The sequence below is a fragment of the Nomascus leucogenys genome, chromosome 17, assembly GCF_006542625.1.
Source record: "Nomascus leucogenys isolate Asia chromosome 17, Asia_NLE_v1, whole genome shotgun sequence".
Lineage (NCBI taxonomy): Eukaryota > Metazoa > Chordata > Mammalia > Primates > Hylobatidae > Nomascus > Nomascus leucogenys.
Window position 1 is genome coordinate 35,195,354 of NC_044397.1, and position 27,250 is coordinate 35,222,603.

Genomic DNA, 27,250 nt, shown 5'->3' on the forward strand with positions numbered 1-27,250 from the left:
TGGAAGATTCACTCCTAAGACATCTGCCCCTTCCTCATCTGGCTTTCAGAGTCCCCCAGTGCCCGGGTCCTGTGACATATCAGCTGTCCTCCCTGCCCTGACACTTGCCCCAGTGGCATTCAAAGCTGGAGGCACCACAGTGGTGTGACTTGGGGGTTTGGTCTGGTGGTGTGCATGTGTGTCTCTTTTGAAAGGTGGTTCTCAGACTCCCGCTGGCTGCTGGAGAAGGAGGGGCACAGGTGGGAACACATGGTCAGATGAGACCAGCGAGAGCTCCCAGATGGTGGTCCTCGGGTCAGGGATCTGTGGGTCAGTGGGGAGGAGTGATCAGAGTCCTCGCCAAGGTGTGGGCAGAGCTGGGTGACCCTGGACAAGTCATGGTCCTCCCTGGGCACCGGCCCCTGTTTGGTCACCGAAGGACTTGGATCACATGGGTTTCTACCTCTTTGGGTTCTGAGGCTGATGAAAGGCCAGTTAGCCTCGCCCCAGAAACACGTCACAGGCACAAACTGCTAAACAGGCACGGGGCGCAGGTCCCCAAACACTTCTGAGGGCCCCAGGACAAGTAGCTCTGAAGAGGAGGGCTCAGGGTCCCACCAAGTTTCCCTTTGGGATCTCCCCTGGGAAACATCAGCTCCTACTCAGGTCCAGAGAAGTTCCGAGCTGCTGGGATGCACCAGCGCCCTAGTCCCCGCCCCATGTCTGTCACCACCAAGAGCCCCAGGAAGGAAGGCATAGCGCAGCTCACCTGAGCGCGGGTCCTGGGGTGCTCAGGCGTGCTGCTCCCCTGAGACCTGAGGCCTACGCTGAGGCCCCGCCCACCAGGCCCCACCTCCTGCTCTGCCCACCCAGGCTTCACCTCCTGCTCCACCCACTTCCTGCCACACTCACCCCATGCCGCGCCCCTCCGCTGCACCCTGCAGCCCCTCCCACCTCCCACCACAACTGTTACCCCCCAGCAACTCCCCCCACCCCCAGTGCTCATCGTGTGGCCCTCCCTGGGTCACAAACCCTCAGAAACCTGAGGAATCCATGGCCCCTGGGGCTGTGTCCTAGCGCCCACTGTGGGATCGGCATGGGTGTAGAAGTGAGAATCCCTCCCCTCACCTCCCTCCAGAACCCTGTGCCCACTCCCCACCCCACGGAGGCCAAACTTTTTTTTTCTTAAAACATTTTTACTTCTTTCAACCCAGAAACATCACCATTTACAAGGACAAGAGGGAAAGGAGGAGGGAGGCGATGTGGCATGGGGGTTAAGGGACTTCCATCTGAGCTTGGGAGCAGGTGTGTGGGGAGGAGTGCCATCAGGGGCACTTTCGCTCCACGCATTGCTTCCCGCCCTCCTCATATTCCTGCTTGGAGATCCACATCTGCTGAAAAGTGCCCTGGGTGGAGGGGGCAGTATCAGGGTCAGGGTGGTCTTGGAGGGAGGTGTGGACGGGCAGGTGCAGCCCCTGGGAGCCCTCCAACAGGCCCCAACCACCCCTTGGGTTCACATCCCTCTGAAGCCCCTCCCCACCTCATCCTCCCCTCCTCCGTCTGTCCCCTTTCATATTCAGAGGGAGAGTATCCTCTTTATATCATTCAATCAATAATTCATTCATTCAACAAGTATTTATTGAACAGCAGTCTCTGCCCTGAGCTAAGCCCTGTTCCTGAGGTGGGGGGATGGCACGCACAGCCCCAGACCAGCCAACCTGCACCCAACACTCAACACCCCCTACACACACACAGCCCTTCCCCACCAGGTGTCCTCTTCTCACTCCATCAGGGCTTTGGAACACCGCCGGTCTCCCTCCAGGATATATTCCCTCCACCTCACCATTCCAACACTGTGGCACCTCATCTGCAGCCTTCAGCATTACAACTCGCCCCTTGAGGGTTCCTGCAATGAGCATCTCAGAGTGTCCCTTCTCTCTATTTTTTAAAAGTTTTAATTTTAATTATTTTTGTTTTTATTTTATTTTTTTGAGATGGAGTCTTGCTCTGTCGCCCAGGCTGGAGTGCAGTGGTGCAATCTTGGCTCACTGCAGCCTCTGTCTCCCAGGTTCCAGCGATTCTCCTGCTTCAGCCTCCTGGGTAGCTGGGATTACAGGCACGTGCCAACATGCCTGGCTAATTTTTGTATTTTTAGTAGAGACAGGGTTTTGCCATGTTGGCCAAGCTGGTCTCAAACTCCTGACTTCAGATGATCCGCCCACCTTGGCCTCCCAAAGTGCTGGGATTACAGGCGTGAGCCACCACGCCCAGCCTAATTTTTGTTTTTTGTAGAGATGGGGTCTCACTATGTTGCCCAGGCTGGTCTCAAACTCCTGGGCTCAAGTAATCGTTCCACCTCAGCCTCCCGTAATGTTGGGATTACAGGCGTGAACTACCATGCCTGGGCTGCTTTGATCTTTCTCACCCTACACACATGTGCTGTCTAATGCAGTGGCCAGTAGCCTCCTGTGGCTCACCAGCCCTGGTCCAAATTGAGATGTGCTCTAAGTGGAAAATATACACCCAATTTTTTTTTTCTTTTTTTTTTGAAACAGGATCTCGCTCTGTCACCCAGGTTGGAGAGCAGTGGCACAGCTCACTGCAGCCTCAACCTTCCAGGTTCAAGTTATCCTCCAACCTTGGCCTCCCAAGTAGGTGGGACTACAGGTATGCGCCACATTGCCAGCTGCTTTTTAAATTTTTGGTAGAGATGAGGTCTCGCTTTGTTGCCCAGGCTGGTCTAGAAATTTTGGACTCAAATGATTCTCCCGCCTTGGCCTCTCAAAGTGCTGAGATTACAGGCGTGAGCCACTCTACTTGTCCAGGATATATTATTAATAGTTGATTTCAGCCCGGGCACGGTGGCCCACACCTGTAATCCCAGCACTTTGGGAGGCCAAGATGGGCATATCACTTGAGGTCAGGAGTTTGAGACAAGCTTAGCCAACATGGTGAAACCCCGTCTCTACTAACAATCCAAAAATTAGCCAGGCGTGGTAGCTCACGCATGTAATCCCAGCTACTCGGGAGGCTGAGGCAGAAGAATCGCTTGAACCCAGGAGGTGGAGGTTGCAGTGAGCCAAGATTGCTCCACTGCACTCCAGCCTGGGCGACAGTGAGACTCTGTCTCGAAAACAAAAACAAAAAAAGGAAAAAAACAAAAGAACTGTGGCTGACATGCTTCAGCCCTGAGCTAAGTTCAGACTGCCAGCCTCTGTCTTTCTGACCCTGGTTTCTGTCTCCCTGGGGGACTTCCTTTCTCGTGGATGTCCTCCTTGTCTGTCATGGCCCCACTGTCCCCTCTGTGTGACTGATACCCTCCAGATGCGGGTTGCAACTCCAGCTCCCTGCTCAGTACCTTCCTTCGACCCCAGCAGCAGGTCCAGACTGAACTTACCACCTCCTGCCCCAGAACCAACCTGCCTGCCTCCTTTGCTAGTTGCCCCTTGCTGTCCACCCCATCCCCACTGCTACCCATGCTATGACTCCAGGGCAATCAAAACAGCCTCCTTGCAAGGTCCCCTTGACCCCAGCTCACACCCCGACCCCAAAGACTCATGCCTGGCAGTCTTTCCAATCATGCCTGCATTGCCACATCACTCCCTTGCCCCAAACCATCAGGGTCTCCCCTCTGCTGACTGAGCACAGTGGGTGTATCATCAAAATCTCATCATGACCAATCTCTCCAACTACCTGTCCCTCTACTCTCAATTTTTTATTTTTTGAGAGTCTCACTGTGTCACCCAGGCTGGAGTGCAGTGGGACGATCTCAGCTCACTGCAGTCTCTGTCTCCTGGGTTCAAGAGATTCTCCTGCCTCAGCCTCCTGAATAGCTGGAATTACAGGAATGCACCATCATGCCTGGCTAATTTTGGGATTTTTAGTAGAGACAAGGTTTCATCATGTTGGCCAGGCTGGTCTCGAACTCCTGACCTCAAGCGATCCACCCATCTCGGCCTCCCAAACTGCAGGGATTACAGGCATGAACCACTGCGCGCAGCCTCTTCTCCCCAATTTGTAATAGTAGAGATGGGTCTTGCTATGTTCCCCTGCTGGGTCTTCAACTCCTAGCCTCAAGCCATCCCCCAACTTCAGCCACCCAAAGTGCTGGGATGACAGGTGTGGGCCACCGTACCGGGCCCCTGCCCCCCGATTTGTGTCCTGTTCATCCTTCTGGGAACATTCATTGACTGACATTTCTCAAAAATAAATGTTTGTTGAATGAATGAATGAATGAAGAGGCAGTCAAAATGGCCGGCACTGTCTGGGTCTCCCCTCTCCCCCACAGTCAGTGCTAGGCCAGGTCCCCTTCCTCTCACCAGTGAGGCCAGGATGGAACCCCCAATCCAGGGGCTGAACTTGCGTTCCATGGTGCTGTTGCTGGCAATGAGTTTCAGTCGCATGCTCTGGGGGTAAAAAGGGGCTGGGGGAAGCAGACACCTAGGTTCTGGGAAGGGACAGGGCTTGGGGGGCAGGGGGAAGACTTGGGAAGCCACAGGGGCAGGGGTTCTGCTCTGGTGGCCAGAACAGAAGGAAGGACGTGGGAAGGATGAAGGGACTCAGTCCTGGACAGCTGAGCCAGGACGGGCGTCCAGGGCCCTGGGTCAGGGGTGGGCTCCTACCGGTGGGGTCTTCTGGGAAAGCTCTCGATTGAGCCTGTCGGTGAAGCCCTGCAGCAGTGTGTTCCCGCCGGTGACAATGACACTCCCATACAGGCCCTGAGAGCAGGAAGGAGTGAGCCGCGGGGGACAGCCCCCCAACTCCGCCTCCCCACTTCCCCTGGGCCCCTTTGCTGAGCCTCAGCTGCGGCCTGGCCTCACCGGGCGAATATCAATGTCACACATGCCGATGCTGGTGGTCACCACGTGGCCCACACCCAACATGGTGTTCCCCGACAGGCCCTGCGGAGAGAGGTGTCTGGGGCTGTGGGCCCTCTCCCCCTTCCCCCAGACCCCTGCAATCCTTCCCAGCCTCCCCCATGCCCCAGGATCCAGGGACTGCAGCCAGCACCCACCCCAGTGCTCGCCATACAGCCAAACCTTGACGTTCGAGGGATCAAACAGGCCCTCGGGGATGCGGAGTCGCTCGGCGCCGTAGTCTGTGTTGTAGCCATTGGGCATCTCGTAGTGCACTGTGGGCATTTGTGCAGCCACCCTGCCCAGAAGGGAGCAGGACTCTGCCTGGGGTGCTCGAGAAGGATCAGTGGATAGGCAGCACCAGAGCCCCCCAGCCCACCCCAAGAGTCCCGGTTCTGCCCTCTCTCCCACCCCAAAGCCCTGAGCCACACTCACTGTTCATCATAGGGGGAGTCTGAGACCTGCAGCACGGAGGCCTGGAAGTCCTGGATCACCTCCTGAAATCCCAGCGGGGGTGGTGAGGGCCTGCATTCCCACTGAGCAGCACCCCCTGCCCCGCTCCCCCTCCCTGCTCCACCTCCCATGCAGGGCCTCTGTCCCGCCCCCCATTCATGGCAGGGGAGAGGGGGTTTCAGGGGGCCCTCTCCAGAGCCTCACATTACACATGTAGTTATGCCAGGACTTGGAGACCTGGGGTAGCTTCTCCTTCTTCTTCCAGTTTGGGGGGGCACCCTCCCGGACAGGCTCCTGTTGGGGCACAGTGTTGGAACACCCTTTCCTAGCCCACCTGACCCCCACCCCCACCTTCCTGGCACTGTTCCCAGCTCTGCAGCTAACTGGCACTGCAGGCTCTGCTGTGCTGCCTGCAAGAGGGGTTTCTCACCCTTCCCTGATGGAGAGGAAAGAGAATGGGGCATGCCTCTCTCTCTGTGTGTGCCCTTCATGCGGTGGGTGCAGCTGATCTGGAGAGCACCAGGAATACAGCAGTGACAGAACCTCAAGGGAATGGCCTCCTAGGGGGCCATGATCCGTGTGAGGGCACAGAATGGAGCTAAGCACACAGTGTCACTTCATACAGCACCCTCTCTGCTGCCTACTGCGGTTCCACTTTACAGAAGAGGAAAATGAGACCCAGGGAGCTTTGATATCAAGCTGTTGGTCACACAGCTCTTTTTTTTCTTTTTTTCAGACGGAGTCTTACTCCATCGTCCAGGCTGGAGTGCAGTGGTGCGATCTCGGCTCACTGCAACCTCTGCCTCCGGGGTTCAGGTGATTCTCCAGTCTCAGCCTCCCAAGTAGCTGGGACTACAGGCATGTGCCACCATGCTTGGCTAGTTCTTGCAGTTTTAGTAGAGACGTGGCTTCACCATGTTGCCCAGGCTGGTCTCAAAGTGAGCTCAAAGCGATCTGCCTGCCTCGGCCTCCCGAAGTGCTGGGATTACAGGTGTGAGCCACCACGCCCGACCGGTCCTGCAGCTCTTGCACGGCAGAGGCAGAACTTGAACCTGGGTCTATATTGGACCTTAGAACCCACCACACTGGCCCTCACACATCCTGCTGTCTGCCAGCTGGTTCCATGACCTCAGCATATCCCTCAGCCTGTCTGGATTTCGGATGCCTCAATTATAAAAGGAGGAACTGGAGCCAGGACCCAGTGGAGAGCCTGCTGCTCTCTGCTCTGCTATCTCATGTGTCAGTGGGTTGACGGCCATGGGGTGAGTGGCCAGGACTCTAGTGTCAGCTCCATGTCCCCAGAGGCCCCACCTTGGCTGCGATCATGTAAGGTGGGATGATGTCAATGGCCATCTCCTGGAACAGCTCTCGGCACTGCATGGAGATGAAGTCCCCTGCCAGAGGGGACTTGACGATGCCTAGAAGGAAGCCACTGTCAGGATCTGGTCCTCCCGGGGCACCCCCGCCCCCTGCTGAAGCCCCACCTTGCTGCAGGACGTAGCCGTCATGTACTGGAATGGCTGTGGTGTGGGTGGCTCCACTGTCCAGCACGAGGCCCGTGGACCGCCCATTTGCAAAGCTGGCAAAGGATGGGTAAGTCAAAGAGACAGCAGTGGCAAGTGAGGGGCCTGGGTCCAGATCTTATCTGGTCACTCTCTGCTCTACCGGGGTCCACCCCATCCCCAGTCTGCAAATCTCTCCTCCTGATGATGACTCATCTCCTGGAGAAAGGCTCTGAGACCCCAGTTACTTCTTTTTTTTTTTTTTTTCTTTTTTGAGATGGAGTCTCACTATCTCCCAGGCTGGAGTGCAGTGGTGCCATCTCGGCTCACTGCAAGCTCCGCCTCCCAGGTTCACACCATTCTCCTGCCTCAGGCTCCCAAGTAGCTGGGACTACAGGCGCCTGCCACCACGCCCAGCCAATTTTTTGTATTTTTAGTAGAGACGCAGTTTCACCGTGTTAGCCAGGATGGTCTCGATCTCCTGACTTCGTGATCTGCCTGCCTCGGCCTCCCAAAGTGCCAGGATTACAGGCATGAGCCACTGCGCCCAGCGACCCCAGTTACTTCTTTACTTTTTTTTTTTTTTTGAAACTGAGTTTTGCTTTGTCGCCCAGGCTGGAGCTGGAATGCAATCGCTCACTGCAACCTCTGCCTCCTGGGTTCAAGAGATTATCCAGCCTCAGCCTCCCAAGTAGCTGGGACTACAGGTGCCCATCGCTATGCCTGGCTAATTTTTGCATTTTTAGTAGACATGGGGTTTTGCCATGTTGGCCGGACTGGTCTCTAACTCCTGATCTCAAGTGATCTGCCCATCTCGGCCTCCCAAAGTGCTGGGATTACAGGCGTGAGCCACCGCGCCTGGCCAGTCCCTTTATTTTTCGTTGTGTCCTACAGATTCCCTGAAATTAGGGTCGCTATCACCCCAGTGCGTAGCACAGGGTTCAATGCAAGGCAGATCCTAAAAACAGTCCGTGTTGAAGGAGTTATTGGGAAGGGACTGCCGCAGTGTTCTACACGTCTCCCTCCACTGCCCAGTTCCAGCCCCTGCTCTCTCCCGGGCCCAGCTCACTGTCTGCTCAGCCTGATGCAGGGAACGGAAAGGGGCTGCTGATCTGGCCACCCCAGGGTCGGAGGTGCTCAGTCCATTGGGCCTTCTGCACTAGTGGGGCAGAGGGAGGTGTCTGCCCACTGGGACACTGATCTTCAGAGAACCAGGCCTGACCCCCCAGCTCATCTCAGCTGAGCTCAGCACAGGCCCCACCCCAGCCCTCCACCCAGTCAGAGCAGCTCAGTCCAGAGGATACGCGGTGAGCACAGCCGTCTTGCATAAGAAGAAGGCAGGAATGTTGTACTGCTCGAACATCAGCTCTGTCAGCTTCTCCCGCTTGGCCCGTGTGTTCCACTGAGGAGAAAGTGCAGGAGGGGAGGATTCAGGAAGGGAGAGGCACAGACCCACACTCACGCACAACGCAACCCACTCACTCACACATACACTCACGGTCACACACACGCATCCATTCAAACACTTGCACACACACATAACCTAAACACTCACACATACACTCATGGTCATACACACATGCATTCACTTGCACACGCACACACATACACTCAAACATATACACTCACATTCACAGACACACACATAAACACACACATGCATTCACACTATACATACACTCACAGTCACACATGCAAACACACTCACACACAGTCAAACACACATATACACTCACATTCACACACACTCAAACTCACACACACTCACACATACACATATATTCACACTCACAGTCACACACACATGCATTCAAAACATTTGCACAGGCCAGACACAGTGGCTTATGCCTATAATCCCAGCAATTTGGGAGGCTGAGGCAGGAGGATTGCTTGAACCCAGGAGTTCAAAACTAGCCTGGACAACATAGTGAGATGCTGTCTCACTAAAAAAAAATTTTAAAGTAAGGAGCTTGTGGGAATTAAAACTACATGAACAGAAATGAAAAACTCAATAGAAGGATTAGAACATAAAGTGGAGGGAATATCTTGGAAACCAAAGGAAAAAGGTAAAGAGATGGAAAATATAAGAGAAAAGGGAATTAAATTAGGGGACCAATTCAGGGGGCATCAAAATCCAATAACAGAAAATCCCGAGAGAAAATGGAGAGAAATAAATAATTAAATAAATAATTCTTTTTCACTGAATTGAAAGACATAGGTTTTCAGAGTGAAGAGACACACTAAGTGCCTAGAGCCATGAATGAAAATACACCACACTGAGGATAAAGTAAAAATTCTATAAACTTTCAGAAAGAAAAACATTACATCAGAGGATCAGAAATCAGATGGTTTCATCCTTCTTAATGGCAACAATATATGCTGGAAGAAGGACAATGGAAAAGTGCCTTGAAGATTCTGAAGAATAGGCCGGGTGCGGTGGCTCACGCTTGTAATCCCAGCACTTTGGGAGGCCGAGGCGGGCGGATCACGAGGTCAGGAAATCCAGACCACGGTGAAACCCCGTCTCTACTAAAAATACAAAAAAATTAGCCGGGCGTGGTGGCGGGCGCCTGTAGTCCCAGCTACTTGGAGAGGCTGAGGCAGGAGAATGGCATGAACCTGGGAGACAGAGCTTGCAGTGAGCCAAGATTGCGCCACTGCACTCCAGCCTGAGTGATAGAGCGAGACTCCGTCTCAAAAAAAAAAAAAAAGATTCTGAAGAATAATGATTTCCAACCTGGCATGGGATACCTAGCTAAGCTATCAACTCAAGGTGAGACATACAAAGTCTCAAAAAATATACTTCCCATGACCTTTCTTTAAGTTTTTTTTTTAGATGCCAGGCTCGGTGGCTCATGCCTATAATCCCAGCGCTTTGGGAGGCCAAGGCGGGCAGATCACCTGAGGTCAGGAGTTTGAGACCAGCCTGGCCAACATGGTGAAACCCCATCTCTACTAAAAATACAAAAATTAGCCAGGTGTGGTGGGAGGTGCCTGTAATCCCAGCTACTTGGGATGCTGAGGCAGGAGAATCGCTTGAACGTGGGAAGCGGAGGTTGCAGTAAGCCAAGATCATGCCATTGCACTCCAGCCTGGAGGACAAGAGTGAGACTTCATCTCAAAAAAAAAAAAAAGTTTTATTTTAGATTATTATTTAATTTAATTAATTTATTTTTTTAAATGGAGTCTCACTCTGTCACCCAGGCTAGAGTGCAGTGGCATGATCTAGGCTGACTGCAACCTCTGCCTCCTGGGTACAAGCAATTCTCTTGCCTCAGCCTTCTGAGTAGCTGGGACTACAGGCATGCACCACCATGGCCAGCTAATTTTTATATTTTTGGTAGAGATAAGGTATCAGTATATTGCCCAGGCTGGTCTCAAACTACTGGGCTCAGGGCCTCCCAAAGTGCTGGGATTACAGGAGTGAGCCACTGTGTCTGGCCTCTCATGACCTTTCTAAGGCAGTTACTGAAGGACCTGCTCCATGAAAACAAAGGAATAAGTCAAGAAAAGGAGTCAAGTACAGGAAACAGGACTTCTAACCAGGACAGAGGCAAAGGGATTCTACAAGATGATGGTGAAGGAAGATGCCAGCATGATAGGTCTGTCCCCTGGCAGAGGGGTACTAGTGCAAACTGGACCAGGTCAGTGGGCTCCTGAGGAAATTTCTTCAAGAAGATGAAATTGATGAGAGGCCAGGCGTGGTGGCTCACGCCTGTAATCCCAGCACTTTGGGAGGCTGAGATGGGCAGATCACGAGGTCAGGAGATCGAGACCATCCTGGCTAACACGTTGAAACCCCATCTCTACTAAAAATACAAAAATTTAGCCGGGCGTGGTGGTGGGCACCTATAGTCCCAGCTACTTGGGAGGCTGAGGCAGGAGAATGGCGTGAACCCGGGAGGCAGAGCTTGCAGTGAGCCGAGATCACGCCACTGCACTCCAGCCTGGGCAACAGAGTGAGACTCCGCCTCAAAAAAAAAAAAAAAAAAAGAAATACAAAAAATTAGTTGGATATGGTGGCGGGCGCCTGTAGTCCCAGCTACTCGGTAGGCTGAGGAAGGAGAATGGCGTGAACTCAGGAGGTGGAGCTTGCAGTGAGCCAAGATGGCGCCACGGCACTCCAGCCTGGGCAACAGAGCGAGACAATGTCTCAAAAAAAAAAAAAAAAAAAGAAAGAAATTGATAAAATATCTAATGGAATTGATGTCTTGACAAAATATACAATTGATGAATAATTTAGGGTTCACATTGTTAAGTAGATAGAAAACCAGACCAAATACAGTCAAACACAGGGCCAAGGTGGTGGCTCATGCCTGTAATCCCAGCACTTTGGAAGGCCGAGGTGGGTGGATCACGAGGTCAAGAGATCGAGACCATCCTGGCCAATATGGTGAAACCCCGTCTCTACTAAAAATACAAAAATTATCTGTGCCTGGTGGCGTGCACCTGTAGTCCCAGCTACTCAGGAGGCTGAGGCAGGAGAATTGCTTGAACCCAGGAGGCGGAGCTTGCAGTGAGCCGAGATCGTACCACTACACTCCAGCCTGGTGACAGAGCAAGACTCTGTCTCAAAAAAAAAAAAAAAAAAAAATTGAACACATTTTTTTTCTCCAGTTCTAGGAAAACAAAAAGTTGCACAAGAAAGGAAAAGTGATCATAGTGTATTGTCTGTCTCAGGCCTGATTAGCATACATAGTAATAAGAGTGTAAATATTGGGCTGGGCACAGTGACTTATGCCTGTAATTCTAGCACTTTGTAAGCTGAAGTAGAAGGATCGCTGAAGCACAGGAGTTTGAAGCCAGCCTGGGCAATATAATGAGACCCCATCTCTACAAAAGATTCTCTTAAAATTATTTTTAATTTAAAAAGAATGTAAATACCGAATACTGATTTCTTTTAAAGTCTAAAATACAACTGGGCTGGGTGTGGTGGATCTCGCCTGTAATCCCAGCATTTTGGGAAGCTGAGGCGGGCGGATTGCTTGAGCCCAGGAATTCAAGACCAGCCTGGACAACATGGTGAAACCCTGTCTCCAAAAAAATTTAAAAATCAGCTGGGCGTGGTGGCTCATGCCTATGGTTCCAGCTACTCTGGAGACTGAAATGAGAGGATCACTTGAGCCCAGGAGACCAAGGCTGAAGAATTGTGCCGCTGCAATCCAACCTGGGGGACAAACTGAGCAGAGCCCCTGTTTTTTACACAAAGTCTCAAAAACAAACAACAAACAAAACCCCAAACAACAACAACAACAAAACCCACTGTACTTAAAGGAGGGTAATAAGAAGTATGTGTGGCATAGGCTGGGGAGGAAAAGAGAGCTAAGTGATCATTTTCTAAAGTGGAAAATTCATCGATAATACCTAAAACTGAAAACTCCACAGGCAGCAATTTAAGTGTAATATTAGAGATATGGAAGAAAATACCCCCAACATTAGCTAAAAAGGAGAAAAACGGTTGCTTTATAAAGAGGAATTTATAAGGAGGTGGGTAAGAACATTTTTTTAAATGCAGTTTTAATTTTTTTTTTTTTTGAGATGGAGTCTCGCTCTGTTGCCCAGGCTGGAGTGCAGTGGCGCGATCTCGGCTCACTGCAAGCTCCGCCTCTCGGGTTCACGCCATTCTCCTGCCTCGGACTCCTGAGTAGCTGGGACTACAGGCGCCCGCCACCACACCCAGCTAATTTTTTGTATTTTTAGTAGAGACAGGGTTTCACCGTGTTAGCCAGGATGGTCTTGATCTCCTGACATTGTGATCCACCTGCCTCGGCCTCCCAAACTGCTGGGATTACAGGGGTGAGCCACCGCGCCCAGCAAAAAATTTTTAACTTTTATTGTTTTAATAAAAGAGACAGGTCTTGCCATATTGCCCAGGGTGGTCTCAAACTCCTGGGCTCAAGTGATCCTCCCACCTTGGCTTCCCAAAGTGTTGGGATTACAGGTGAGCCCACATACCCAGCTCACCAAAGTTGACCATAATAATAATAATAATAAGTTAAAAGGTCAAAAAAGGACTTGTAGGCTGGGCATGGTGGCTCACGCCTGTAATCCCAACACTTTGGGAGGCCAAGGCGGGTGGATCACCTGAGGTCAGGAGTTCGAGACCAGCCTGGCCAACAAGGCGAAACCCCCTCTCTACTAAAAATACAAAAAATTAGCCAGGCGTGGTGGTGGGTGCCTGTAATCTCAGCTACTCAGGAGGCTGAGGCAGGAGAATCCCTTGACTTCGGGAGGCAGAGGCTGAGATCTCACCATTGCACTCCAGCCTGGGTGACAGAGTGAGACTGTGTCAAAAAAAAAATAAATAAAAAAGGACTTGGAGACAGAGAAGGGCAGCAGAGTGGACAGAGCAAGAAGAGAGCAGGAGGGATGGAGACTTAGCCAAGAAAGAAGGAAAGTGGTTGGGATGGGTGAAGAGAGTCTAAAAAGTGAAGTGGCTCAGAGCGGTGGCTTGAGAGGAGAGGAGGAGAGGTGGATGGTGGGAAGGAGGTGTGGTGGAGATCAGGGTTGGGCATGAGGATGGAGGAGGCACTCACCGGAGCCTCGGACATGAGCACTGGGTGCAGGTTTGGCTCAGACTTGACGTGTTTGCTGTAGGTGTGATCCAGGATGGCTCGGAAGCACTCCCAGTCCTCGACTGGGGCCAGAAGTGCAGCATGGAGAGACGCAAGAAGGCAGGCAGGGGACAGGGACAGGAAGAAAAGGAGGGAGAAAGGCCAAGCCCAAAGGAGGAGGGTCAGTGAGTCCAGCTCCAGGGGAACGCCCCCCTTCCCAGAAACCTGATGGGCCCCTGGGAAGGGAACCCAGCGAGAAGAACCCTGGCAGCGAGAAGAACCCTGGGGCTGCAAGGAAGACTCCGCGGGGAGTGGGGTCTGCTATGTCCCAGATTGTGGGGAGTGGGCTCCCTGTCTGTCAGGAGGTGATGGGTGGGGGCCCCTTACTCATGCCATTCTTGAGGGGCGACATGACCTCCGCTCCATCCCGAGGCACGTGCAGGGCATTGGTGTCGATGTGGAAGATCTTCCCTTTCTTCTCTTTGTCCCCCTCCAGCTCCAGCCCGCCCCCCTCCTCCGCGGCCAGCAGCCCCACCGTGGTGGGGAAGTCAGCCTGGTGGGGAAGGGTTGGGGGGAGGATCGGCAGGGAGAGGGGTCACCCTCTTGCCCCTGTCCAGCCCCACAGCAGGGTCCTCAGCCCGCCCCTGGGTTTATTCCCATGTTCCAAATCAGCAGAGTTTCTGGGCGATCTGGGAGAGCCCTGGGTCACTGCAAAGCCTGAAGAAGGGTCTGGAGCCCCTAGGATTTGGAGAGGAGACTGGAAGGCTCACCTTGGGACAGTCCTCCCCAGCGTACCCAGCGCGGACTGAGAAGGAGCCAATGTCAAAGACCAGCGCCCCCACCTCATCTGTGCGGGGAGACAGGCCTGTAAGGGGACCTCCCCCGAACTCTCTCCCGCTAGGTAGCTCCGAGAGAAAGTCAGGGCAGAGCCACAGTCTCGCCACCTTCAACACCAGTCTGGGGCCGGTGGGAGCTGGGCCTGGAGTCCGAGGTCCTGGGACTGGGGGTGGGGGCATCACACCGCCAGGGTCCCTTCTTGCCCAGCGGCCATGCTCAGGCCACCCTCCCGACGGGAAAGGAAGGGGCCCGGGGCCAGGTGGAGGTGGGTTGCAAGGTAGGGCCCAGTGCCCGCGGGGCGTCCGGGGAGGACTGAGCCTAGGGGTGGCGGGAGACCCGAGCCTGGGACTGGACCCGTTCGTGCGTAGAGGTGACAGGCCCCGGGGTGCCCAGAGCTCGGATGGATGGCGCGGGTTCGGATGGCAGGGCTGCGGGAGCCGGGGGCCCGAGGCTCGCTCACCTCCGCCGTAGACGCCCCCGCTCATAGTGCCCTCTGCGCTGCTCGCGGCCCGTGGGCGGCGGCGGGATCAGCACCGAGGCGGCCGGACAGCTCCCGGGATCCCTGGCGGGGCGGGACTCATGGCGGCCAATTGGGAGGCCGGATCCCCCGCCCCCAACGGCGCCGCCGATTGGCTGCCAGGCGAGACAATGACCCGACCGGGGGCCGCTGCTTTAAAGGGGAAGATACCCTCCGTTAAGCGGCCAGGAGGAGATGGGGCAGGGGGCACCTAGCAGGGACTTAGAGACCGTCGCTACGGAACGGGCGGCAGAGAGGAGAGCAGAGGGAAGAGGCGGAGACTGGGACTCTGCAGGACGACTGATGAGGTCTCTACCCCCTTGCTTTTTATTTTTATTTTTATTTTTTTGGTAGAAACGGAGGTCTTGTGATGTTGTCCAGGCTGGTCTCGAACTCCTGAACTCAAGCGATCCTCCTCAGCCTCCCAAGTAGCTGGGATTACAGGCAGGTGCCAGCACCCCTGGCTAATTAAAAAAATTTTTTTTATAGAGACGGGGTCTTGCTCTTTTGCCCAGGTTGATCTCGAACTCCTGGCCTCAAGCGATCCTCCCACCTCAGCCTCTGGAAGTGCCAGAATTACAGGCGTGAGCCACTGCGCCCGACCTCTACCCCCTTACTTTTTAAAGCAGGATTGGGGAGAGAGCTCCAGTCCCCAGAAGGGTCATCTATCTTCAGGCTGCTCTGAGCCCGGTTCTGCCACACCCAGGCCTAAATGGAATCACCCAGGTCTAAATGGAATCACCAGGAGAGGGAGGGAAGGGAAGATTGAGAGAGGGACCAGAGGGGGTGTGTCTCCATCTCTCTCTGTTTTTTCCTCCTTTTTTTTTTAAGAGACTGGGTCTTGCTACCTTGCCCAGGCTGGCCTTGAACTCCTGTCCTCAAAGTCCCAAAGTGCTGGGATTAAAAGCATGAGCCACCGTGTCCAACTTCCCTCCTTTGTCTTTCGTTGGCCCCTTTTTTCCTTGCCTTGCTCCGCACCCCCCCCCCAACCCCCCACCCCAGTACCAAGGCCTTATACGTACTGTAAGTACTTATAAGGTACTTTCACACACAGGCATTCAGCACACCTGGCTTTAGCTTCCTTTCTCCATCTGTCTCTCTTTAGCGCCTGTTCTCCTGAGGAGGCATTTATCAACAAGAGTGTTTTTGTTTCTTTTCTTTTTGAGTTGGGGTCTTCCGTCACCCAGGCTGGAGTGCAGTGGCATGCTTATAGCTCACTGTCACCTTGAAATCCTGGGTTCAAGTGATCCTCTCGCCTCAGCCTCCTGAGTAGCTGGGACTTACAGGTGCATACCACCACACCTGGCTTTTTTTTTTTTTTTTTTTTTTTTTAAGAAAAAAAACTATGTTGCCCAGTCTGGTCTCGAGCTCCTGGCCTCAAGTGATCCTCCCACTTTGGCTTCCTGAGTCATTGGGATTACAGATGTCAGCCACAGCGCCAGGCTAACAACAGGGTTTTCTACTGCTTGGATCCCAGGTTCTTCTGGGCTTCCAGCACCACAATTTTGGTAGCAAAGGCAAAGGAGCAGCTCTGACAACTTGGGGGTAGCTGAGGGATTCTTATGTGAGGTTGTGTGTCTGTATGTATGTGTCTATGTGTGTTGGTGTATGGGTGCATGTGTGTACATATGCACATCTGAATGCTTGTGTGTGTTGACTATGCCTATCTACTTGTTTGGGGGCGAGGGAGCTTTGACACCAGAGATAGCACAGGAAGTGGATACTATGTGAGGTCCGCGTGCCCCTGAAGGTTCTCTGCTCACCACATGCCCACCCTGGAAGAGACTCCACCCCTCCCCGGCCAAAGGACAGATGGCTTTAGCTGGCTCTAGCTGGCTCATGGATTACCTACTGACGACGGTGGCATTTCAATGCCTAGGGTTGGTTCCAAGTTCAGACTTGGCTTCTAAGACTGAAAGGGTCCGGGTTTCAGCGGGAGTGGTGAGCTGTAGGGGAGAGGGCTGACTCAGGAGCTGGAAGAATGAGATTTTTCCAGAGTGACCCTACGTCAGTCCATTGAGGTCTGGAGGAATTGAGTGGATCTCTTAAAGTGCTTACATTTCTTTTTTTTTTTTTTTTTGAGACGCAGTCTCGCTCTATCGCCCAGGCTGGAGTGCAATGGCGTGATCTCGACTCACTGCAAGCTCCGCCTCCCGGGTTCACGCCATTCTCCTGCCTCAGCCTCCCCAGCAGCTGGGACTACAGACGCCCGACGCCACGTGCGGCTAATTTTTGTATTTTTAGTAGAGACGTGGTTTCTCTGTGTTAGCCAGGATGGTATCGATCTCCTGACCTCATGATCCGCCCGCCTTGGCCTCCCAAAGTGCTGGGATTGGCCACATTTCTTTTTTTCTTTTTGAGCCGGAGTCTCACTCTGTCGCCCAGGCTGGACTGCAATGGCGCAATCTCAACTCACTGTAACATCCGCCTCCTGGGTTTAAACAATTCTTCTGCCTCAGCCTCCCAAGTAGCTGGGGTTATGGGTGTGTGCCACCACTCCCAGCTAATTTTTTTTATTATTATTATTTTTAGTAAAGACAGGGTTTCACCATGTTGGCCAGGCTGGTCTCGAACTGCTGATCTCAAATGAATGCCCCACCTCTGCCTCCCAAAGTGCTAGGATTACAGGCGTGAGCCAGCATGCCCAGCCGAGTGCTTGCATTTCTTATCGTTTAAAATGCTGAGGTGAGGATGAAAGGAATGTTGGGGTGGAAAGTGATTCTATTCATCTTGTCCCTCTCCTTTTGTTGACATTTAATGATGTTGCCTCACTTACTCTGAAGTTCACCTTGCCAATTCTTACTATCCCTTCTTTCCTTCCCACCACCCCAACCATGTCAGATTTAGAAACTTGCCCAGGCAGGGCATGTGGTGGCTCACGGCTATAATCCCGGCACTTTGGGAGGCTGAGGTGGGAGGATCGATTGAGGCCAGGAGTTTGAGACCAGCCTAGGCAACACAGAGACCCCATCTCCCAAAAAAAGAAGAAGAAGGAGGAGAAGGAGGAGAAGGAGGAGGAGAAGGAGAAAGAGTAGGAGGAGGAGGAGAAGGAGGAGGAGAAGGAGAAGAAGAAGAAGGAGAAGAAGAAGAAGAAGAAGAAGAAGAAGAAGAAGAAGAAGAAGAAGAAGAAGAAGAAGAAGAAGAAGAAGAAGGGGAGAAGGGGAGAAGGGGAGAAGGGGAGAAGGGGAGAAGGGGAAGGGGAAGAGGAGGAAGAGGAAGAAGAAGAAGAAGAAGCAGAAGCAGAAGCAGAAGAAGAAGAAGCAGAAGAAGAAGAAGAAGAGGAAGAAGAAGAAGAAAAAAAAAACTTCCCCAGTCTTGGCTGGGAATGGTGGCTCACACTTTTAATCCCAGCACTTTATGAGGCCAAGGCAGGCGGAACACTTGAGGTGAGGAGTTCAAGGCCAGCCTGGCCAACATTGTGAAATCCCGTCTCTACTAAAAATAAAAACATTAACTGGATGTGGTGGTGCATGCCTGTAGTCCCAGCTACTCGGGAGGCTGAGGCAGGAGAATTGCTTGAACCCGGGAGGGGAAGGTTGCAGTAAGCCAGTGATCCAAGATCACACCACTGCACTCCAGCCTGGGTGACAGAGCAAGACTCCATCTAAAAATAATAAAAAAACACAAGGAAACTTGTCCAGTCTGGCCAGGCATGGTGGTGTGTGCCTGTAGGGGTTTTACAGGTTTTTTTGTTTGTTTGTTTCCAGCTAGAACCTGAGCTCTGTCCTGGATCACACAGTCCAATGGGATCAGAGCCAGGATTAGAACCCACAGCTCTTATCACCCAGTTGAGATATGCCTTTGTTTCCTAACACCTCTGTGTTTCTCACCAAGCTGTGCTGTCTCTATCTATAGGACAGCTGGCGATGAGGCCCCCATCTGATTCTGGAGTCAGTGGCTGAAAGCTGGGCATACAGGACTATTCAGTAAGTGTCCCTGTGGATGTGTTAAGGCCTTAATATTATTATGCATAAGTTGGAAACCTGCAGTCTATTTGGTAATGAGCAGTGAATTTTCTTCTCATGGCTGGGGGGAAAGCTATAGTTGGCTAACTACAGGGCAGAACTTGATTTAAACTCCCAGTCAACTGTGACCAATTTTTTTTTTGTCATGGGATCTGACATAAGATTCTAGTGTATTATGGTAGTGGTTAGAATAAAGCAATTAATACATTTCACTTGTCCATTCATTGATTCAACAAATATCCCTTTTTTTCTTTTTAAGAGACAAGTGCTGGACGTGGTGGCTCATGCCTATAAACCCAGCACTTTGGGAGACCAAGGCAGGAAGATGGCTTGAACCCTGGAGTTAGAGACCAGCTTGAGCAACATATCAAGAACCCATCTCTACAAAAAGTTTTCTAAAAAATTAGCCAGGCATGGTGGTGTGATCCTGTAGTCCCAGATACTCGGGAGGATGAAGTGAGAGGATCACTTGAGCCCGAGAGGTTGAGGCTGTAGTGAGCCATGATCGTACTACTGCACTCCAGCCTGGGCAACAGAGCAAGACCGTGTCTCAAAAAATAAAATAAAGAGACAGGGTCTTGCTTTATTGCTCAGGCTGGAGTGCAGTTGTATGGTCACGGATCAGTGTAGCCTCGAACTCCCGGGCTCGAGATCCTCCTGCCTTGGCCTCCCAAAATGCTGGGATTACAAGCATGAGCCCTGTGCCTGGCCAAGAAACATCTTTGATGCCTACTGTGTGGCAGGCACCATGCTAGACATAGGAGGGATACTGAGATGGGTGAGATACAGGATATCCTCGCTCTCAAGGAGCTTTGGTGCAGTGGGGAGCTCAGATACACACAGAAGAGAGGTGAAAGGGAGGCCAAGGCCGGGCGCAGTGGCTCATGTCTGTAATCTCAGCACTTTGGGAGGCCGAGGCGAGCGGATCATTTGAGGTGAGGAGTTCAAGACCAGCCTGATCAATATGGTGAAACCCCATCTCTATTAAAAATACAAAAAATTAGCTGGGCGTGGTGGCGTGCGCCTGTTATCCCAGCTACTCAGGAGGCTGAGGCAGGAAAATAGATTGAAACCGGGAGGCGGAGGTTGCAGTGAGCCGAGATTGCACCACTGCACTCCAGCCTGGGTGACAGAGTGAGACTCCACCTCAATAAAAAAAAAAAAAAAAAAAAAAAAAAAAAAAGGGATGCCTGGAGGAGGAGGGGCTACCTGTCACTGAGAATCCAGGAAATCTTCTAGAAGTGAAGTTGGAGCTAAACTGTGAAGGATGAGGCCATGCACAGTGGCTCATGCCTCTAATCGCAGCACTGTGGGAGGCTGAGGCAGGTGGATCACCTGAGATCAGGAGTTTGGGACCAGCCTGGCCAATATGGCGAAGCCCCATCTCTACTAAAAATACAAAAAGTTAGCTGGGCGTGGTGGTGGGCGCCTGTAGTCCCAGCTACCTGGGAGGCTGAGGCAGGAGAATCACTTCAACCTGGGAGGCAGAGTTTGCAGTGAGCTGAGATTGTACCATTGCATTCTAGCCTAGGCAACAAGAGTGAAACTTCGTCTCAAAAACAAACAAACAAACAAAAACCGTGAAGGATGAATAGAAGCTCATAAGTGAAGAAGGCGGGAAAGATATCCCACAAAGAGAACAGCGTGGACAGAGGTCTAAGGACATGAAAACTTCTGGAATATGTGGAAATAGGAGTTCAGTCTAGAAGGAGGGTTGGATGTGAGCCGCTGACAGAGGTCAGTGTCAGGAGGAGATGAGACGAAGTAATTAATGACCAACCGGAGGAGGTCGAGGCTGCAGTGAGCTATGATCACACCATTGCAGCCTGGGTGACAGAGTGAAACACTGTCTCTTAAAAATAAAATAAAATAAAATAAAATAAAATAAAATAAAATAAAATAAAATAACAAAATAAAACCAATGGGTTCATGCCTACAACTCTTTTTATTTATTTTTCTTTCTTTTTTTTTTTGAGATGGAGTCTTGCTCTGTCACCCAGGCTAGAGTGTAGTAGCGCCATCTTGGCTCACTGCAACCTCTACCTCCCGGGTTCAAGCAATTGTCTGCCTCAGCCTCCCGAGTAGCTGGGATTACAGGCGCCCGCAGTTACGCCTGGCTAGTTTTTGTATTTTTAGTAGAGATGGGGTTTTACCATCTTGGCCAGGCTGGTCTTCAACTCATGATCTCGTGATCCACCTGCCTCCGCCTCCCAAAGTGCTGGGATTACAGGCATGAGCCACTGCACCGGGCCTTCTCTTTTTCGTTTTAGGGAAAGAGTCTTGCTTTGTCACCCAGACTAGAGTGCAGTCATGCACCACTAAAGCCTCAAACTCCTGAGCTCAAACAATCCTCCCACTTTGGCCTCCTGAGTAGCTGGGACCACAGGCAAGCGCCACTATGCCTGGCTTTTTTTTTTTTTTTTTTTTTTTTTGAGATGGAGTCTCGCTCTGTTGCCTAGGCTGGAGTGCAGTGGCGTGATCTCTGCTCACTGTAAGCTCCGCCTCCCGGGTTCACGCCATTCTCCTGCCTCAGCCTCCCGAGTAGCTGGGACTACAGGCACCCGCCACCACGCCTGGCTAATTTTTTGTATTTTTAGTAGAGACAGGGTTTCACCATATTAGTCAAGATGGTCTCCATCTCCTGACCTTGTGATCCGCCCGCCTCGGCCTCCCAAAGTGCTGGGATTACAGGTGTGAGCCACCGCGCCTGGCCTTTTTTTTGTTTTTGGTAGAAACAGAGTCTTGCTATGTTTCCCAAGCTGGCTTTTTTTTTTTTTCCTTTGAGACAGAGTCTCGATCTGTCGCCCAGGCTGGAGTGAAGTGGCGCGATATTAGCTTACTGCAACCTCTGCCTTTTGGATTCAAGCGATTCTCCTGCCTCAGCCTCCTGAGTAGCTGGGATTACAGGCATGCATCACCACGTCCAGCTAATTTTTTTTTATTTTTAGTAAAGACAGGGTTTCACCATGTTGGCCAGGCTGGTCTTGAACTCCTGACCTCAAGTGATTCACCCACCTTGGCTTCCCAAAGTGTTGGGATTACAGGCGTGAGCCACCGCGTCCAGCCCTTGTTTTGTCTTTTTTGAGACAGGATTTCATTCTGTCACCCAGGCTGGAGTGCAGTGGCGTGATCACAGCTCACTGCAGCCTCAGTCTCCTGGAGTCAAGCAATCCTTTTGCTTCAGTCTCCCGAGCAGCTGGGACCACAGGGACATGCCACTACACCCAACTGATTTTTTTTTTTCTTGAGACAGAGTCTTGCTCTGCCACCCAGGCTGGAGTGCAATGGCATGATCTTGCCTCACTACAACCACTGCCTTCCAGGTTCACGTGATTCTTCTCTCTCACTCCCAAGTGGCTGGGACTACAGGCATGCACCACCACGCCTGGCTAATTTTTGTATTTTTAGTAGACATAGGGTTTTGCCATGTTGGCCAGGCTGGTCTCGAACTCTTGACCTCAGGTGACCACCTGCCTTCGCCTCCCAAAGTGCTGGGATTACAGGTGTGAGCCGCTGTGCCCAGGCTGATTTTTGTATTTTTTGCAGAGATGAGGTTTTGCCATGTTGCCCAGGCTGGTCTCAAACTCCTGACCTCAAGCAATCCACCTGCCTCAGCCTCAAAAGGTACCCGGCCTTCACCCAGCCTTCTGCCAGATAAACCAAGTGCCTTGGCTTCACAGGGAGCCCCAGTCCAAGGATGGATGGCAAGTGCCCAGAAATACACAGTCCAGTAAAGGCTTCAACAGGAATGGAGCCAGCATTGCAGTGGCACACAAACAACATTTAAAGCAATATTTAAACTAAGTCCCAGGAAATGGCCTGGGTTTTTCTGGCAGTCAACGAAGTGGAGCTGGAGTAGGGGTGAAAGGCATTTCTGAGTTGAGGGGACAAGACCTGGCCTTTGTGTCATGCAAAGAAGTTGACTCTTCTCCTGGAAACCCCTGGGAACTACTGCAAGATTTTGAACAGGAGGGTTATTGATCCAATTAGCATTTTAGAAAGATACCTCTGGCAGCCATTTGGTAGATTGATTAGAAAGGGACTAAGTTAGAGGCCAGGAAATGGGCAGGAATCAAGGTAACAGTAATTGGCACACCGTAGAAGGGATGGATTTAAGCAGTATTCAAGAGATAGCATTCGGCTGGGCACAGTGGCTCATGCCTGTAATCCCAACACTTTGGGAGGCTGAGGCAGGAGGATCACTTGAGGCCAGTGTTGGAGACCATTCTAGGCAACATATCAAGACCTCATCTCCACAGAAAAAAAAATTTTTTTTAATTAGCCTGTTGTGGTGGTACGTGCCTGTAGTTCTAGCTACTCAGGAGGCTGAGGCAAGAGGATCACTTGAGCCCAGGAGGTTGAGGCTGTCAAAAAAAAAAAAGAGAGAGTGAGCGATAACATTGACGTGATGGATCCACTAGGCATAGACTGCTACTCTTATGCCATTTCCCATTGCCCTTCTTTGTTTATTATTATTATCATCAATTATTTTTAGTTTTTGAGATAGGGTCTCACTCTGTCACCCAGGCTGGAATGCAGTGGTGCGATCATAGCTCACTGCAGCCTCAATCTCCTGGGCTCAAGGGATCCTCCCACCTCAGCCTCCTGAGTTGCTGGGACTACAGGCACGAGCCACCACATCTGGTTAATTAATTTATTTATTTTTATCTTTAGTAAACATGAAGTCTCACTATGTTCCCCAGGCCGGTTTCGAATTCCTGAGCTCAAGCAATCTTTCTCCTTCGGCCCCCAAAGTGCTGAGATTACAGGTGTGAGTCACCATGCCCAGCCTATTTTATTATTTTTTATTTTTTATAGAGACAGGGTCTCACTATGTTGCCCAGGCTGGTCTCGAACCCCTGGGCTCAAGTAACCCTCCTGCCTCGGCCTCCTAAATTGCCTTCTTTGTTTATTAATAATATTTTAGCTGGGTACATGGACAGAGACTACATGTCCCAGCTTTCCTTGCATCTGACCAACTTATTTTTTTCATTTTAATTAATTAATTAATTTATTTATTTATTTTGAGACAGAGTCTCACTCTGTTGCCCAGGCTGGAGTGCAGTGGTGCAATCTCGGCTCACTGCAAGCTTCACCTCCCGGGTTCACACCATTCTCCTGCCTCAGCCTCCCTAGTAGCTAGGACCACAGGCGCATGCTGCCACGCCTGGCTAATTTTTTTGTATTTTTAGTAGAGATGGGGTTTCACCGTGTTAGCCAGGATGGTCTCCCAACTCCTGACCTCGTGATCCGCCTGTCTTGGCCTCCCAAAGTGCTGGGATTACAGGCATGAGCCACTGCACCTGGCCGCTTTAATTTTATTTATTTATTTATTTATTTATTTTTGAGACAGAGTCTCGCTCTATTGCCCAGGCTGGAGTGCAGTGTCGTAATTTCGGCTCACTGCAACCTCCGTCTCCCGGGTTCAAGCAGTTCTCCTGCCTCAGCCTCCTGAGTAGCTGGGATTACAGGTGTGTGCCACCATACCTGGCTAATTTTTTTTTTTTTGTATTTTTAATAGAAACAGGGTTTCACCATGTTGGTCAGGCTGGTGTTGAACTCCTGACCTTGTGATCTGCCTGCCTCGGCCTCCCAAAGTGCTGGGATTACAGGTGTGAGCCACCGTGCCCGGCCTTTAATTTATTTTTTATTAGAAATTTAAATAATAGAGATGGGGGTCTTGCTATGTTAACCAGGCTGGTCTTGAACTCCTGGCCTCACGCGAACCTTCTTCTGGCCTCCCAAAGTACTGGGATTACAGGCGTGAGCCACTGTGTCCAGCTGCATCTGGACAACTTCTGAGCAGGTTAGTGGTGTCCTTAATCAGGAAAGGACCTGTGCTTCCCACTTTACCCCCCTTCCCACATTCAGATATGATGGTGATTTCTGCCTAGGCCCCATGGAACAGAGAGATAGAAGCCACATGTTTAAGATGGCAGAGACCAGCCGGGCGCCATGGCTCATGCCTGTAATCCCAGGACTTTGGGAGCCCCAGGTGGGCAGACTTGAGGTCAGGAGTTTGAGACCAGTCTGGCCAACATGGTGAAACCCTGTCTCTACTAAAAATATAAAACTTAGCCGGGTGTGGTGGCACACACCTGTAATCCCAGCTACTCAGGGGCTGAGACAGGAGAATCATTTGAACCCGGGAGGCGGAGGTTGCAGTGAGGCGAGATCGCACCACTGCACTCCAGCCTAGATGACAGAGCGAGACTCCATCTCAAAAACAAAAACAAAAAGAAAAAAAAGATGGCAGAGATGTCCCCACAGTCTTGGAGTGTCTGTTTTGAGGTTAAGTCACTGAATTTTGGGGAATTCTTTGTTATAGCCGCTTGGACTATACCCTAACTAATTGACCATCCTTCGGATATGGGGAGGGAGGGCATGGGAGATATCTCAGTGGGTGCTGGTGCTGTCAGCTGGGCCAGGAGATTCAGGGAAGGGGTAAGGTTGGGCAGGGTTGGGCTCAGGGGAAGATGATTAACTTAGTTTTGAATATGTTGAATGTGAGATGTCTGTGAACAGTGGTGTGTAGTAAAGTTTTTTTGTTTGTTTTGAGACAGGATGTTGCTCTGTCACTCAGGCTGGAGTGCAGTGGTGTGATCATAGCTTACTGCAGCCTCCAACTTCCGGGCTCAAGCAATCCTCTCACCTCAGCCTCCTGAGTTGCTGGGACTACAGGCATGCCACCATGCCTGGATAATTTTTAATCTTTTTTTTAAAGATGGGGTCTCACTGTGTTGCCCAGGCTAGTCTCGAACTCCTGGTGGTGAGCCACAATTCCTAACAACCGGCTCTTCAAAAAGGGGGGAGCCCTGATCGGAAGCATTTGCCAATGTCCATGACGTAAATAGTCCCACCTTGGCTGAGTTCAAGTTCCTACTATCTTATTTTATTTTATTTTATTTTTTTGAGATGGAGTCTCTAGCTCAGGCTAGAATGCAATGGCGCTATCTCAGCTCACTGCAACCTCCACCTCTTGGGGTCAAGCGGTTCTCCTGCCTCAGCCTCTCGAGTAGCTGGTATTACAGACACCCGCCACCACGCCCAGCTAATTTTTTTGTATTTTTTAGTAGAGACTGAGTTCCACCATGTTGACCTCAGGTGATCCACCCACCTGGGCCACCTAAACTGCTGGGATTACAGGCGTGAGCCACCGCGACCAGCTCTTCAAGTTTCTACTACCAAGATGACTTCACTGAATAAGGAGCTGGGTGTACAACGGGCACTCGTGACCTGGCATGAGCGGATGCCAGCATGCCACTGTCCATGAGCATCTAAGTGGGGATATTCAGTCAACCATTGGATGTACACCAAGTCGGCACATGGGGAAGAGACATCTGGGCCGGAGACAGAGGTTTGAGTGTTATGAGCAATTAGCAGGTAAAGTCACAGTAGTGGATGAAGTCACCAATGAATAACATGGAGAGTGAGAAGAGGAGGCCAAAGTCAGTATTCTGGGAAAAACAATGTTTGCAGAGTGCCCTTAGGAGGAGGAGAGGCTAAGAAGCCAGAATAGGTAGAGGAAGGAGGCCCTGTGACCCATCAGAGCCACATCCACCACTTGCTCTCGAGGGTCCTGCCTTCTCAGATAAGTTGGCTACTCATTGGTCATCACCTGGCAACTGTGTCCTTCCTTGCATCTGGCCAACTTCTTTTTCCTCTCTCTTTCCTCCTGTCCTCCTCATTACCATCTAAATTAGCTCTAGTAGCTCCCATCAAAAATCAAATAACGGCCGGATGCGGTGGCTCATGCCTGTAATCCCAGCACTTTGGGAGGCCGAGGCGAGTGGATCACCTGAGGTCTGGAGTTTGAGACCAGCCTGGCCAACATAGTGAAACGCTGTCTCTACTAAAAATATCAAAATGAGTCGGGTGTGGTGGCACATGCCTGTCATCCCAGCTACTTGGGAAGCTGAGGCAGGAGAATCGCTTGAACTTGGGAAGTGGAAGTTGCAGTGAACCGAGATCGCAGCACCAGTGCACTCCAGCCTGGGTGACAGAGCAAGACTCTGTTTCAAAAGAAAATATATATATATATATATATATAATTTTTCTGTAGAGACAGGGTCTCTACAATTTTTTTTGTAGAGATGAGATCTTGCTATGTTGCCCAAGCTGGCCTCAAGCGATCCTCTTGCCTCAGCCTCCCAAAATGCTGGGATGACAGGCATGAGCCACCACACCCAGCCTAAAAAATATGCATATCTTTTTTTTTTTTTTTTTTTAGATGGAGTTTCACTCTTGTCATCCAGGCTGGAGTGCAGTGGTGCAATCTCGGCTCCCTGTAACCTGAGTTCAAGCAATTCTCCTGCCTCCCTCCTGAGTAGCTGGGATTACAGGCACTAGCCACCATGTCTGGCTAATTTTTTGTATTTTTAGTAGAGACGAGGTTTCACCATGTTGCCCAGGCTGGTCTCGAACTCCTGACCTCAAGTGATCCTCCTGCCTCAGCCTCGCAAAAACATTGGGATGACAGGCATGAGCCACCGCGCCCAGCCTAAAAGACCCCAACTATCTTGATTCCACTTCCTCTTCTCACTGCTGCACCAGCTTTGTACATGGTCCCCAGCCAAGCTGAGATACC

General features: G+C 51.4%; 1 protein-coding gene across 2 annotated transcripts; it reads right to left on the minus strand.

The window, feature by feature from the left end:
* Positions 1 to 1,154: 1,154 nt before the first annotated feature.
* ACTL6B (actin like 6B) lies at positions 1,155 to 14,769 on the minus strand. Of its 2 annotated transcripts, XM_003278100.2 has the most exons (14): positions 14,642 to 14,768; positions 14,115 to 14,191; positions 13,732 to 13,897; positions 13,327 to 13,427; positions 8,095 to 8,192; positions 6,773 to 6,867; positions 6,600 to 6,706; positions 5,493 to 5,582; positions 5,271 to 5,332; positions 5,019 to 5,133; positions 4,800 to 4,880; positions 4,602 to 4,697; positions 4,299 to 4,385; positions 1,155 to 1,385 (listed from the first exon to the last, which is right to left on the minus strand). In XM_003278100.2, the coding sequence occupies exons 1-14, from the start codon at positions 14,664 to 14,666 to the stop codon at positions 1,305 to 1,307; spliced, it is 1,281 nt and encodes a 426-aa protein (XP_003278148.2). In that variant the 5' UTR covers positions 14,667 to 14,768; the 3' UTR covers positions 1,155 to 1,304. The 2 variants fall into 2 exon arrangements, with proteins under 2 accessions (XP_003278148.2, XP_030653140.1); XM_030797280.1 differs by lacking the exon at positions 1,155 to 1,385 and having other exon boundaries at positions 4,371 to 4,402; positions 14,642 to 14,769.
* Between the last annotated feature and the right edge of the window lie 12,481 nt (positions 14,770 to 27,250).